This window comes from Rhinatrema bivittatum, chromosome 8 (genome assembly GCF_901001135.1).
Source record: "Rhinatrema bivittatum chromosome 8, aRhiBiv1.1, whole genome shotgun sequence".
Lineage (NCBI taxonomy): Eukaryota > Metazoa > Chordata > Amphibia > Gymnophiona > Rhinatrematidae > Rhinatrema > Rhinatrema bivittatum.
The window spans coordinates 139,551,907-139,566,371 of record NC_042622.1 but is presented as its reverse complement, the minus strand read 5'-3'; the positions used below and the strand labels follow the sequence as shown (position 1 = coordinate 139,566,371).

The window sequence follows — 14,465 nt, the reverse complement described above, 5'->3', positions numbered from 1 at the left end:
GGAGGGAGGCAGGGAACAGGGCTTAGATTTCACCACACAGCTGTCTGCTTTCCTATAGGGTCAGGCTGATCTAGGATCAGGCTGATCTAGGGGCAGTCTTCTTTGCCGCCATAGTCTGCATTTCCTTCTTTGCTACAGCTGACTGCTGGACCATGTTGGGGCTGGAGCAGGGGGAGGGCTCTTCTTGCTGTCATGGTCCCCTGCCTTCTCCTTCTCCTCTCCAGCTATGCAGAAAAGTGGTCTTCAATTGTGAATAGGGCATGCACAGGGTGTATTTTCCCCAATGACAGCGGATCGATTGGGCACTACCCTAGGAGTCCACTGTTGCTGCCACTAGCCCCCAGGCCTTACCTTGAAGAACGCTGCTTTAGAATGGAAGCTCTCTGGGTATAGGGGAAATACCTATAATATTTGAATGAAACTCACCTTGAGCTACTAATGAAAAGGCATGAGCTAAATCTAAACAAATAAATGTCTTACACATGCAGAATAATATCAGGGTACCTGATGACCCTCATGTATTAATATTCAGAATAATACCAGAATTTCTGAAGCACTTTGTGCATTACACAGTCAGAATAAGGCCAGAGTACCTGAGAAGCCTCATGCCTGCAGTAGCCCCAAAAAGGGTGGGCGTTTCCTTTTGTTGCTCAGCTGGGATGATGGTCATGGCCTCGTCCAGGCAGGTCTTCAAACTTTCCCCAGCCTTAGCTGGGTTATCAGCATAAGAAGAAATTCCTTGTCCTGAAGAAAGAGAAGCAACAGTGCAATTCCCTCACAGATTTTGAAAATGCTTATATGACGTCTCTAAAAGAAGCATGAAGACCCTACCTATTATACTAGGACTATGTTTCATGCATCTATCCCAAAGGGATCATGTGATCTCATTGCATCACCAAATCTTTTATGCAAAGGCTCATTCCAGGAATGAGCACCTATTTAATACTCCTTGCCTCTTCTATATAAAGTAATTAAAAGAATGACATGTGATGGGCTCAATTTGAAGTTTCTATGGAATCTACTGTGGCATACCACAATGGCACTACAGCATTAAGTCCACTGAATAAAATATTGTTATTTCATATACTGTGTTTGGTCATAACACTACTGCCAAGACATTTTAGTCCTGCTACAGCATACAATTTATAGACATTTATTTTATGATATACATCAAACTTAGCTGACATAAATGTACTGGGGCTTTGGATATCCATGAAATATTTGATTCAACTTAACATCAATTTCTGTTTATGGTACTTGTTGAATTAATTGGTAGTGCAGTAATAATGGGGGATTTCAATTACCAGAAGAAGAAGAAGCAGAAACCTTGCACATCCGCAAGTATCAAAGTACACTGGTGCAGGATAAATTTTATCACCACCATAGGTTCAAAATGAAATTTTTATTCCAATTCAAACCAAGACAAGGTAAATAATTGTTGAAATGGCAACTCCATAAATTAAATGGCACACATTTTACAGCGGTCCCCCGACACGGACCGTGTTTCGCTAGGCTGCATCGGGAGGGACCAGCACAAGCATTTAAATCTAGGCATAAACAGAATTGTATAAAGTCATTATACAGCGATGGTGAAAAACGGCCATACATATTCTAAGAAACAATACACATACCTTCTCATAGTGTTCAATGGAGCGCGAACACCCTCAATACTGACAATCATTTAAAGGTGAAAAAGGCGCGAAAGCAGACAGTCTCGCGAGAGCTGTCAAAAATGAGTGCAGCAGCCAAGTACAGGACTCAGTCGAACAGGTACCACTCGATAACCTTGTTAAGTCCTTTGGGGGAGACAGTGTCCAAGGTGAAAATCCATTTCTGTTCCCTCCGACCCAGAACCTCGGGATAGTTGCCACCCCTAGGGGGACGGCGAACCACCTCGAGGACTGAGAAGGAGAGATCAGAGATGGAATGGCCGCGTTCCGACCAATGTGAAACCAGGGGTTCATCTAATCTGCCTAAACGAATGTTTGAACAATGCTCTATCATGCGGGTCTTGAGCATATGGGTAGTCTTGCCGACATATAAAAGTGGACAGGGACATTTAATAACATAGACTACACCTTTTGTGACACAGTCAGAGTCAATTCGGATTTTAAACAGACGGCCCGTAAGGGGATGCACAAAACCCGTAGATAACTCAGTGTGGCAACACATACTACAGTGTCCACATGGTCTACGTGTGGCATTCATGGGAAAGGTAAAACCAGCCGTAGACGAGGCAGTGTGTACAAGCCGGTCGCGTAAGTTTTTACCCCGCCGAAAAGTGAAGCGGAGGGGGCTGTGCAACAGCTCAGAAAGTGACAATGACATCCAGTGGCGGCGAATCATAGTAGCAATAGTACTCCCCAAGATGGAGAACGGTAGAATACAATTGTTAGCCACGTCATCCGAACTAGTAGAGGGAAGGAAGAGCCAGTCCCTATGTGTATAAAGTGCCCTCTTAAAGGCTTTCTTGACCACCCTAGGGGGATAGCCTCGTTCTAAAAAACGGGTTGTCAGACCCTGTGCCTGTGTCAAAAATTCAGCTCGGGAAGAGCAGAGGCGGCGAAGCCGCAAAAACTCCCCAGAGGGAATATTATCCTTCAAAGGCCGGGGATGGCAACTCTGATATTGAAGAAGAGTGTTCCGATCAGTCTCTTTTCTGAACAACGTGGTGTGAAAACTGTCCCCTGCCACCAAGACCAGGACATCCAAAAAAGGGATCTCTGTCGAATGTATACAAAAGTTAAATTGAATATGTAGGTTAAGTGAATTGAGCCAATCCAAGAACATATAAAATTGAGGGTCAGTGCCCTTCCAGATCAGAAACACGTCATCAATGTAACGTCGCCACTCATGGATAAATACAAACCATTCCGAGGAATAGAGAAAATCTCTCTCAAATTTATCCATAAACAGACAGGCCAGGCTAGGGGCCATCATGGCACCCATAGCCGTGCCTTTGATTTGCTGATAGTAAAGATCCTGATATTGGAAAAATGTTTTAGTGAGGGCAATTTCAGATAGCGTAGTCAAAAAAGATGTCGAGATCCGGTGTGGCAAGGGACGCGTGTCCAGCGTTTGTGAGATAACGAGCAGTGCCTCACTCTGGGGAATATTTGAGTACAGAGCCACTACATCTAAAGTGACTAAGAAAAAAGGTTCATGGGGAAATTCCAGTTGGGAAAGTATAGTAATTAGATGTGCCGAGTCACGGACATAGGATCGTATGAGAGGAACAAAAGGTTTTAAAAAAACGTCAACGAATTGTGACAGAGGTTCCAAAAGAGACCCAATGCCCGAGCCAATGGGGCGACCCGGGGGTTGCTGTAAAGTCTTGTGGATTTTAGGAAGGGTATAAAACAGTGGCATAATAGGGTGTGGCGTTATTAAGAATTTTAACTCCTTACTGGTGATCATATGCTGGTCAAAAGCCTCCTGAACAACCATTTTAATATTAGCCTGAATAGATTCAGTGGGATCAGTGGGTAAAAGCTTATAATAGGAGACATCATTAAGTTGTCGGAGAACCTCATCATGATAGTCCTCACGGTTCTGCACCACGATCGCGCCCCCCTTATCTGCAGGCTTAATAATAATGGTGGGATCTCTAGCTAAAGTCTCAATCGCCTGGATATCATCACTAGACAAGTTGTACCTAACATAACATTTTGTAGCACAAATGGATCGGACATCCCTACATACCAGACGTTCGAAGGCCCCCAAAGTCACATCAGAGGGTGCTGGGGGACACCATCTGGATTTAGGGTGAACTACAGAGAGGTCCATTGTGGGTGGAGAATCAGCAAAAAATAACTTAAGTTTCAACCGGCGAAAAAACCGGTGAAGGTGTACAAAAAGATCAAACATATCTCCCTTTATGGTGGGTACAAACGAGAGTCCCCGACGTAGAACCCTCATCTCTGAGACGGATAAAGGGCGCGATGAAAGATTAAACACTGTCTCTAAGTTCACTGCCATGGGTCTGTTTGTGAACGAGTCACACGGACCGGTTTCTGTGTGTACTGAGGACGTTGTGTAGTCGTGCCCCGAGGTCGTGTCCGAGTGTCCCGTGGTGGTGGGTGGCCAGAATCTAAAAAAGTGGCCGCAATTGAAGAATAACGAGATACAGCAGATGAGTGTGAACCCGTACTGTCTTGAGAAGGTGTCGGTCCCTGATCTCGACCGGGCACTGGTGCAGGAGTAGGAGTAGGAACCACATGTTGAGGAGGGTTGCCACGGTTCCTCCGAGATCCACGATTGCGTTGAGCCGGAAAATCCTCTACTGCAGATTCGCCTGAGGAGGATGAATCCTCGGCGAAGGTAACCTTTTTTGACGGTTTCTGGTTCATCCATTTGCAAACGTAACCCGACTTATAGTCTGCCTCGTCGCGCTGGAATTTACTAAATTTCACCGCTTTCAAGTCAGAACGAAACTTAGTGAGATTATCTTGAAACTCGCTGTACTGTTCATCAAAAAGTTCACTGGACAGTCCGTTTTTGAGGATATCAGTTTTCTGAGAAACTTCTTCCTTCAGTTGTTCCTGAAGATCTCGATTAGACTCAATGATTAAAACCATAAGGTCCAGTGAACACTTATTCAGTATCTGATTCCAGCGAGTGAGGAATGCAGTATTATCGGTATGCAGTCTGGGTTCCTTTTGAATGCGGAGACCCCTGGGGATACGTCGGACGCGGCAGTACTCTATAAGGGTAGAAGAATGCAGTTCCGCCCGAACAGTTTTCGACCCGACAGCCGCGGGCTGACTTCAAATTTTTTTTTTTTTTAACTTTTGGAAACTTTCGGGACCTCCGACTTAATATCGCCATGATATTAAGTCGGAGGGTGCACAGAGAGAGAGAGAGAGAGAGAGAGAGAGAAAAAGTATGAGCCTATGTGAGGGAGTGTATATGTGAGGAGAGATTGAGGAAGTGTGTATGTGAATGAGAGATTGGGATCCTGTATGTGTGGTGAGGGTGTATGTGAGAGACAAATTGTGCATATAGGAGGGGGTGTGTATGAGGGAGGGTGCATGTTTGTATATGAGAGAGGGAGCCTGTGTGACGGGGCTTGTGTGTGTGCGGAAAAAGAGAGCAGGCGCCAGTATGCAAGTGTGTGTGTGTGTGAGACAGAGAGGGAGCCTATGTGAGGGTGTGTATGTATGTGAGAGAGAGAGAGGGAGGGAGCTTGTATGAGGAGGGGTGTGTGTATGAGAGAAAGAGAAAGAGTCTGTAGGAGGATGAGTGTATATGAGAGAGGCACAGAGGTATGTGTGTGTGTGTGAGAGAGAGAGAGATAGAAGAAGCCTGTGTGAGAGGGTATGTGTGTATGTAACAGACAGAGGGAACCTGTGAAAGGAGTGTGTATGTGTAGGAGAGAGAAGGAGCCTCTGTGATGTTCGAGAGAGAGAGGGAAACTGTGTGAGGGGGCTGTGTGTGAGAGAACAGAGGAAGCCTGTGTGTGAGAGAGAGTGGGACAGAGGGAGCTTGTGTGAGAGGCTGTATGAGAGAGGGGTCAAACTGTGGGAATGGAGGGCTGGGGGGTGGAAACAGATTAGAATGAGTTAAGCCTGGAGGAGGAGAAGGGAGGGGAGAGATAATGGAAAGCAGAGGAGGTGGGGTCTAAGAGGGCAGAGTGAAGAGATCTGGTCAGGGGAGAAGGAAGAGAGTTGGACAGTACACTCTTACTGTGTACTTCTAGGGGAATTCTGCTCAAAATATTTAAAACTCTGCATTTTTAACTTTTCTCTATTACATTTAAAATTGCTTACTCAAAGACTGTGAAACACTGATTAAAATAAAACATTGTATTATTTTAATCAATATAAAGTATGCAGCATTTTGCAGAATTTTACATTTTTGTGCGCAGAATTCCCCCAGGAATATATGTTGTACTGACCGCTGGGAGAACCATTGATCCTGCTCCTAGAGAACTGGATTGGTCCTTAGGACTAGAAAAGATATTGCTGAGAAGAGAAAAGTGGTTCCCAGCAACTGGAAGGCTGCTTAATCTTCCTGCAAACCCCAATATAGATACCCATGAGAACTGAAGATGTAATTGGAGTGAGTATCTGTTTTCTGATGTGAATTACCTAAGATTAGTGCTGACAATTCTTGGAACTGTTGTTGGGCCTGTGTTATAACCCCTGCATGAGGAGAGCTTGCATCTAAGCTTAATTATACAGAACCTATGTAACTGTGTTTAAATAAAGCTAAGCTTAGAACCTGACAGAATGTGTTTTAGTATCTACATGCTGATAACCTGATAAGGCACAAGGAAGAAACTAGCAACTTTTGCTGCTTTACATGTTGAGATTTATATCAAATATCACGGAGTTTACTAGTTTAAGTGCTAGCTTCCTAACCAGTCACCCTAATGTATGCCTTACCTTCTCCTGTATCTAGTTTCTGAAATTGAACATCATACCTTGTGCTCTGCATGCACTGACTTGATTCACCACACCTGTGGTGTTCTCCTTATCCGCTGGCCACTGGTAGATATAGAGAGAGGTGTGTGTTGACCCGGCATCGAACACCAGCCCATACTAAAGGAGGAAACAGACAGCATCATGGGATGTGCAGTGCTACAATGAAACGAGTCCATACTAAAGGAGGAAACAGACAGCATCATGGGATGTGCAGTGCTACAATGAAAGATGAATCTTCAGTTGGGCAGTGCCTAACTGGCAATATACACAAGGACTTTTCAGCGTGCACAAACCCAAGTGATTTTTAACATAGGGTATCCAGGTACACTGTTTGTATATTAGCTTGTTTTGCAGCTAAAAGTATGTGTATACTTCAGTGATGTTAAATGATGGCATTAAGTGAGCACATTGATGGTATGTTTACTAAATGCATAGATTTTTAAAGTTTAAATGTGCACACAGTTTACAATCACACCTCCAAAACACCTTCCAAAATGCCTCTTTTTCATGCAGTGGTGTGGAAATTAATGCTAGTATTTTATAAAACTTGCAGTGTGAGCTGCACGGTTTATAAAATACCGTGTATTGCTGCTCCGAAAGTACACGTGTATGTTTCAGTTCACACATATATTTGCAATGCAAGAAAATGCATACTTCTTCTCTGTGTAGTACTCACAGGTATTAAAACTGCAGGGCCATCACATGGCTTGACTTCCATTTTGTGTTGCTCAGGCCTGCAATGGTTCTCTTGCATGCTCCTTTTTAGGGTGCTTAGCTTATTGTACAGTAATTGCTATTTTGTTAGAGGTGTACGTGTATACATTACCAAACTTATTCATACACTTTTACACCTAGCAATTTACTTACGCAAGTGAAATTAGACTTGAATGGGCGGTTTGGATGATCTGGTGGGGATTCAAGATGAAGTGCTAGAGGGTCTAGATAAACTGGAGATCGACTGGATCGATTCATAGAGGTATCAGCGAACTGGTGATTCCAAGTATACATGCAAGTAAGTAGTGTCAAAACAGTTAGGGATAGATTTTCAAACTATGCGAATAGGCATACTTTTGCTGGCGCATCAGGCGCAAGCAAAAGTACGCTGGATTTTAGTAGATACGCGCGGAGCCGCGCGTATCTACTAAAATCCTGGATCGGCGCGCGCAAGGCTATCAATCTGTATAGCCGGCGCGCGCCGAGCCGCACAGCCTACCCCCGTTCCCTCCGAGGCCGCTCCGAAATCGGAGCGGCCTCGGAGGGAACTTCCTTTTGCCCTCCCCCCACCTTCCCCTCCCTTCCCCTACCTCCCCCACCCGCCCGGCCCTGTCTAAGCCCCCCCTTACCTTTGTCGGGGGATTTACGCCTCCCCGAGGGAGGCGTAAATCCCTGCGCGTCAGCGGGCCTCCTGCGTGCCGGGACGCGACCTGGGGGCGGGTCCGGAGGGCGCGGCCACGCCTCCGGGCCCACCCCCGAAACGCTCCCGGCACGCCCCCTAAACGCCGCGCGGTTCGGGCAGGCCCCCCGACACGCCCCCGACACACCCCCCTCGGAGAACCCCGGGACTTACGCGAGTCCCGGGGTCTGCGCGCGCCGGTGAGCCTATGTAAAATAGGCTCACCGGCGCGCAGGGCCCTGCTCGCCTAAATCCGCCCAAATCCGGGCGGATTTAGGCGAGCAGGGCTCTTAAAATCCGCCCCTATATGTGCATACTTTATAAAATACCTGCCTCCACATTTATTCACATAAAGCCAAACTTTCAAACCTGTTACGTCTGCCCATTTACGCATGTATTGTATATGGGCACATGCAAAGTTGCTACTGTATTTTATAACCATCATGGAAAGGTTATAAAATACAAGTACATATGTGTGTACAAATGCTCGCATATGTAAAAACCACGGGCTGCGCAAGTTTGGACTTATACGGATAAATAACAATGTTACTGGATAAGCAAAGCAACAGCACGTAACCGTATAATTCTAAAAAGTGCTACTTAGATGGATAAGTATTGTTTTTTAGACTTATCCGGCTATGTAGGCCTGCTGCTACTTAGCAGATTAATCGGAATGTAGCCAGATAAGTGTAGCTATTTATGCAAATAAGTTCCGATATGTCCGTTTAAGTAGCGGGCAAGGTGCTACTTAGCCGAATAAGTTGGAAATTAGCCAGATGAGTATGCACAACTCATATACCCACATATTTGTACTTCCAATTTTATAAAGATGTGTATAGATTTTTATTGAATTGACACTTTTACCCCCCATAAGTTGGCTTTTCCACGCATAAATTAGCAATGAAACGTGTGCAGCAATGAAAAAAAACAGTTTCACCATTTAGTCTACCAGTTTTTCCAGTCCATCTGCAGCTCATTAAGATCCATCTGGATCTTCTTCCTGAAGTCCCCCATTTCACCTCTCCCCAGTTGTTTTTTTCATGTTACCGATGTTTACAATCACTTACACTAAAAATTGAGCAGAAGTAAATATATGCAAGTAAAAGACATAGGCGTGTCACTTTGGCAGGTTTTAAATTAGCCAATTATGTGCGAAATGTTGGCTCTGCCCCAGAACTCCCCAGGCATGCCACTTTCTTATATGCACAAAGTTACTCATGTACCCCAATTTATGCATTAAGTTGCAGTTTTGAAAATAGGATGTCCATAAATGATTATTTTTATGTGCACAACATTTGAAAATTCACCTATAGTGTCACAATTATTTTACAAATAAAATATATGTGCCTATGTTTATAAAATGGATGGCGAAAGCTGCTTATTGTTCTTCATTTCGAGCATCTGTCTTCACCTTATCATTTTGCTGGTATCACCAGACAAAAACTTGCTGAGTCTGAGTCTTTGACAAACTTTGCCTCTAGTTATGGGACTCAGAATTGTTTGACAGATGTCTTCTGACTCCTGCTACCATCTTCTGTGAGAATATGCATACATGTACCAGCTATGATAAAGTCATATCAGAAGCCCACCAATCCTATGCCAGGGGATTGTGGTAACATCCAATCAATATTAACGTTTGAATATTATGCATTTGCTTATGTATGAAGTCCTGAGAAGAGAAAAAGTCTTTGGACTTATTGATTCATGACTACAACATCACATTGCACAGCCTGCTGCTGTTCATTCAAACTTCCCATCCTAGACTTTTCACAAAGCTCAAGCAAGGCTTCAAGACTAGGCTTCCAGCTCAGTCCAGGCCTGCTCCATTAACTGTGAAATACTTGCCAATCTTATTCTTGCCTAACCCTGTCAAGTCAAGCCCATCTTTAACTCATCTGCACAGAAATGAATTATTGTTGTGTGAATATATTTATTGGAACACAGTCAGTACGTTAACATCAGTAACAAACATGTTTCTAGTGGTGTGACAAGTCACCAAAGAGTTCCACAATGCAATGAAACAAACATAAACTTCCAAGCCAAGCTTCTCCAGGGAACACATGACCCAGGTTAAATAGTCACACAAGAAAACAGACTGTAAACCAGTTTTTAACTATGGTTTATTTGAAATGTGAAAAGCAATAAAAACATGGTTATTTACACAGTAAAGATTTCAGTTATATCCTTTGCAGGTTGCCTTTGTTGACTTAGGCTAGTATTACCAGCATCAGGCCTGCCCACTTGGTGGTTTGTCCTTAGTTTGATTTGTGTTTAATTCTCTTTTTTTTTAACTTGTTTTAGTATTTTTAACCATTATGTATTATTATTATTTTTAAAATTATGTATTATTTTTTATTTTACTATGGACATTTATTAGGTATGTTTTATTATTGTTAACCTCCTGGATAATTATTTTACAGGTGGTATATAAAATTTAAATAAATAATATTTATTCAAGTGAATGCTAAATAAGCCTTTGAAAATTTACCCATAAGATTCTACACAAAGTTTCTTGTGTATGCATCAAATTCAAGATCAGGCCCAGTTTTATGGTGAGGATTGAATATGATGTGGAGGAGGCATGGCCCTTTCAGGATAATTTTCCAGTATATTCCTCGTTTTCATCTATGATCTTCAGCAATATTCTCCAATCCAAAAATCAGTCTGGATTTAAAAACATATCAAGTCCACAGAGGTCCATATTCATCCAGGCGGGAAGAGAATAAGTTAGCCGGCTAAATTACACTGGATATTGAGTGGCACGCTTGGCTAAGTCTGAATGCAGCTTTTAAACTAGAACAAAGGGGAAAGCCGACAGTTGCTCAGCAGCGCATGATTCGGAGGGAGGTAACTTCAAAGGATACTAATGATGCATTAGAATTAGGGCATCCCAATAGTGAGGTTCCATTAATAAGAAAAGTAATCCAAGTGCCTTGAATTAAAAACTCACCTGAGCTAAAATATTCCAATTTATCCCTATCAATTAGAAAGCAGAATGAAAATACAAACAAAACACACACTTGGCTCACTGGCATGCTTGAGATGTTTTGGCATTCTCGTAAGTTTTCTCCGTTGTAATATGCACATTGTCCTTCATGTGAAGTGGCTTTTTTAAAATGAACTTTCCACAACATTTTTTATTTCCTTATAGTGATTTTATTTCGCATCCACAGAAAAGTTGTGACCGTCATTCCTGATAAAGAGTCTACATTGGGAGCAGTTCTACTGTGAAACATGATGTCATGTCGGGTGTTTTCCTGCTGGATTATTTAAAGGAATTACACATTTTGATTTTCTAAATTAAGTTAAGCTTTAAATATGTGTGATAAGCATCTCTAAAAATTGTAAACATATTTGATTATTCACTCTTCATGCGGACTTTTGGGACCAATGCTTATAAGTGACCCTGGGCTGGTATAATTATAGAACTAAATTAAAGTTCAAATCCTGCAGGGTGGTATGATGGTCCCTCTCCTATAAAAAAGTCATTGAAAATTTGTATGCATACGTTTTTCTTATATTACTCCTCCACCCCCTCCATAGATGCCACCATGAGACAACAACCTTGGTGTGCTTAGCCTAATTCTTTTACACACAGTGCAATGAATCCTCCAGCCCATTACAACATCCCAGCTACCCTTTACCAGCCCTCCTAACCTTCCTTCCCCCCATTATCTTCTCACTTCCACCCACCCCCAGCCCACCCCTTTGACCTGCCCACTCCCCCCATCCCTTTGAATCAAATACATCCCCCACCCCCATGCCTTTTATGAACCTGATCTTATAGTTTTTCCCATCCAACCCTCCCCTACCTATCGGTGTGTTTTGGCACCTCCTAACCCCCAATCCTACACCATCCATCTCTCCATAGCAAGCAGTGAGCTCCTCCAAAGACTGAAATCAAGTCTGGAGGTCGCCAGCTCATGCCAAAACCATCCCGCAACCCGTATACAAAAAATACCAAAAGAAAAAGAAAAATCTCTTCTGATGATCTCCCATTACCCCGTAGGAAGCGTGACTGTGTGCTCTAGTTCAACCACCACCCTCCAAGCCTTCATTTTAATGTGGACTCCCAAACTCATAAAATTTGTAACATACTTATTTATGGCCCCAAATCCATTTCACATCTATTATCATTAAACTGTTGAAATCATATTTTCCCCAAACCATCAACTCTATCTAGAGGACACTCTTATCACACCCCTAATTAAAGCTTATTCTGCTTATCAAAAGTAGCAAAATCTTGCACATTAAACAGGCAGCTCATGTTTGTCAAGTCATTGCCTCTTTTGAAGTTGTGGATCTTCCAGACTGTCTGCGCAGTCTTCTTCCTCCGTTGCCAACACACTGCCAATTAAAGACCTTCTCCCGCATCACAGACGTCTATGTTGATCTCTTTTGACTTGGTGGGAACAATATTTCAGTTGCTCTCAAAATTGGCTCTGCTTCCACATGCAATTTTACTCTGGATGTAATTCCCTCAATAGTAAAAGAGAGACCAAAGGGAAGTAGCCACCGGTATTTGATCTCCTCCTTACGCAGCAGTGCAGTGATCTCTCTCATTTCTTGGCACTTCCTCAACATGCCTGGGGCTAGGTCAGTGTAAATCTCAATACAGTGGCCCTCCCATTGCCATACAGATTGCTTCCTGGCTAAGCTGTAGATCTTCTCCTTTACTATATATATACTTGTGGAAACAAACAATGATGTCTCTGGGTTTATTCTGGCTCAGCGCCCGGTGGGCCCACTCCAATTCTATTTCAGGCTCAGTTTCTTCACCCTCCTGTGCTTTCACATATACTGATCACCACCGCCTTATAGTCCTCATCTTTGGAGGTCTCCAGCAGCCCCTGAAGTGCAGATTACACCTCTGTGCCCAGTTTTCCATATCTTCCAACTTGTCCTGCAATTCAGCTTGCTCTGCCTGCAGCTCCGGATATTTACCATCAAAGTGTGCAAGGGACTCCATTTGAGCATCCACGCTGTTCTCCATCTAGTCTACCTGGCAGCCCAGCTCTGTGATATCCTCCCTTAAATCTACCATCATTTCTAAAATCTCCTGTTTACTATTTTTCATGTCTGCACGGAGCTCACAAAACCAACACCTAAACTCAGCTTCCCACCTGTGAGCTCTCATAATTTATATAATCCTCGCTCTGCTCCGGTGAGCTGCGGCCATCTTTCCCCCTATCACGTGCCAACTCGTTCTGCCCTCCTCACAATTTCTTATATGAAAATTGTTGGAAATCTATGATTTTCTTTTGGGCAGACATCCTACTTATTGTCCTGACTTGCAGGCACTTCTATCAATTTTTCTGTCCACGGATGCCTACATTTTGGCACAAATTCTGCCTGGCAGGGATCAAAGCACACAATCAGGCCTCCATTCAAGCCGCTGATGTCAACAGAAGTCTCTCTGCTATATTTACTGCATGATAAAAGGCTAATTTAAGATCTATCTCAGCTCTCACTTTGATCTAGAAACCTCTAGAAAATGCTGTCCAATCCCTACCAGAAATTCTTTTCAGGGTTTTACCTGCCTGGCACTTCCAGTATCTTAAGTGTCCAGACACTGATCCCTGGCATCTACCTTGGTGCTCAGAGGTTACTAGCCTGGCAATTTTTTGGTGTCCAGAGATTGAAAGTCCAGTATCTACCCTTGTGCCCTATGGTTTACTGTCATGGCACTTACCTTTGTGCTGGGAGGTAGAGTCGCTTTCTTGACATTTACCAGGTTCAGAACAAGGGCAGCAATACTCAAAATCGAAGCCACAGCAAGAAGGTAACGAACATCTAGTAGCATCAGAGATCTCCCCATAGCTGCATCACTCCTGAAGGGCAGAGAGAGTATCTGTTTCTTAGAGAAATAATTGTAGTACATAATGGGGGTTGAGGTCGGGGTGTGGGGTGGAAGTAAACCTGACCCTGAACCTTGGCACAGTGCAGTGAAGGAGTCCCAGGTTCAGGCCTCTTGCACTGAACAGCTTATGGTGCATTGTGATAAAGTCTGCCCCTCAAAATAAGTAGATGATGCTCCCTCCTTGAGTTGGGTCCCTTTGGCTAAAGCTAGTAAAGATTATGTTTGTCCTAGACATCCCTAAAATCACTCAAAAGGGCAACATGTTCATTTAAGGCAAGTGCCTCTTTGTTGTGCGTCTTTTCCACTGGACTGCATTTCTTTTTTCTTTATTGAAATTTTCATATACAGACAAGAATACTCTTGTTAGAAAATTACATGAGAAGGAGCCTATCATCGTTGATAATAAACTAAGTCTCACATAAAAATAATAAGAAACAGGGAGGCTCTGGAGGGACAAAAAGAGTGATATACTAATATATTACAATATAACACAAAAAAGAAAGAGAGACATGTACTAAGTAATATAGAAATCCTGACGATTAACAAGCTAAGCAGATGTGGCTTAGGTATGAGCCATCGAGATAAGCACGCAAATGAGCAAGGTCTAAATAAATGAATCTAGATCCTAAATGAGAAATTACACATTTGCACGGCTATCTAAGAATGAACTTTGCACCTAATGCTACAGTCTCAGTTCGCTTACTAAGAAACTTTTTACAGAGTTCTTGGGCAGTGTTTGTAATGTCAGGGTAAATTCAAACCTGCTGGCCATAAAAAGAAGAAACTC

The 14,465-nt window shown here is 43.2% G+C and overlaps 2 protein-coding genes across 4 annotated transcripts in view; one reads left to right on the top strand and one right to left on the bottom strand.

Annotated features, from left to right (window-relative positions):
• Positions 1–14,465, top strand: part of ENTPD8 (ectonucleoside triphosphate diphosphohydrolase 8) — a 185,284-nt gene that overhangs the window by 32,839 nt on the left and 137,980 nt on the right. The window lies entirely within an intron of this gene.
• LOC115096644 (ectonucleoside triphosphate diphosphohydrolase 8-like) overlaps positions 1–14,465 on the bottom strand; it is an 86,503-nt gene that overhangs the window by 32,137 nt on the left and 39,901 nt on the right. For 2 of the 3 annotated variants that reach the window (XM_029611573.1, XM_029611571.1), the window contains 3 exons: positions 13,511–13,649; positions 6,425–6,542; positions 594–744 (listed from right to left, as the gene is read on the bottom strand). In XM_029611573.1, the coding sequence (XP_029467433.1) occupies positions 594–744; positions 6,425–6,542; positions 13,511–13,636 (395 nt within the window). In that variant the 5' untranslated portion in view covers positions 13,637–13,649. Of the gene's footprint in view, positions 1–593; positions 745–6,424; positions 6,543–13,510; positions 13,652–14,465 lie in introns of all 3 variants that reach the window. The other variant, XM_029611572.1, reaches the window with a different exon arrangement.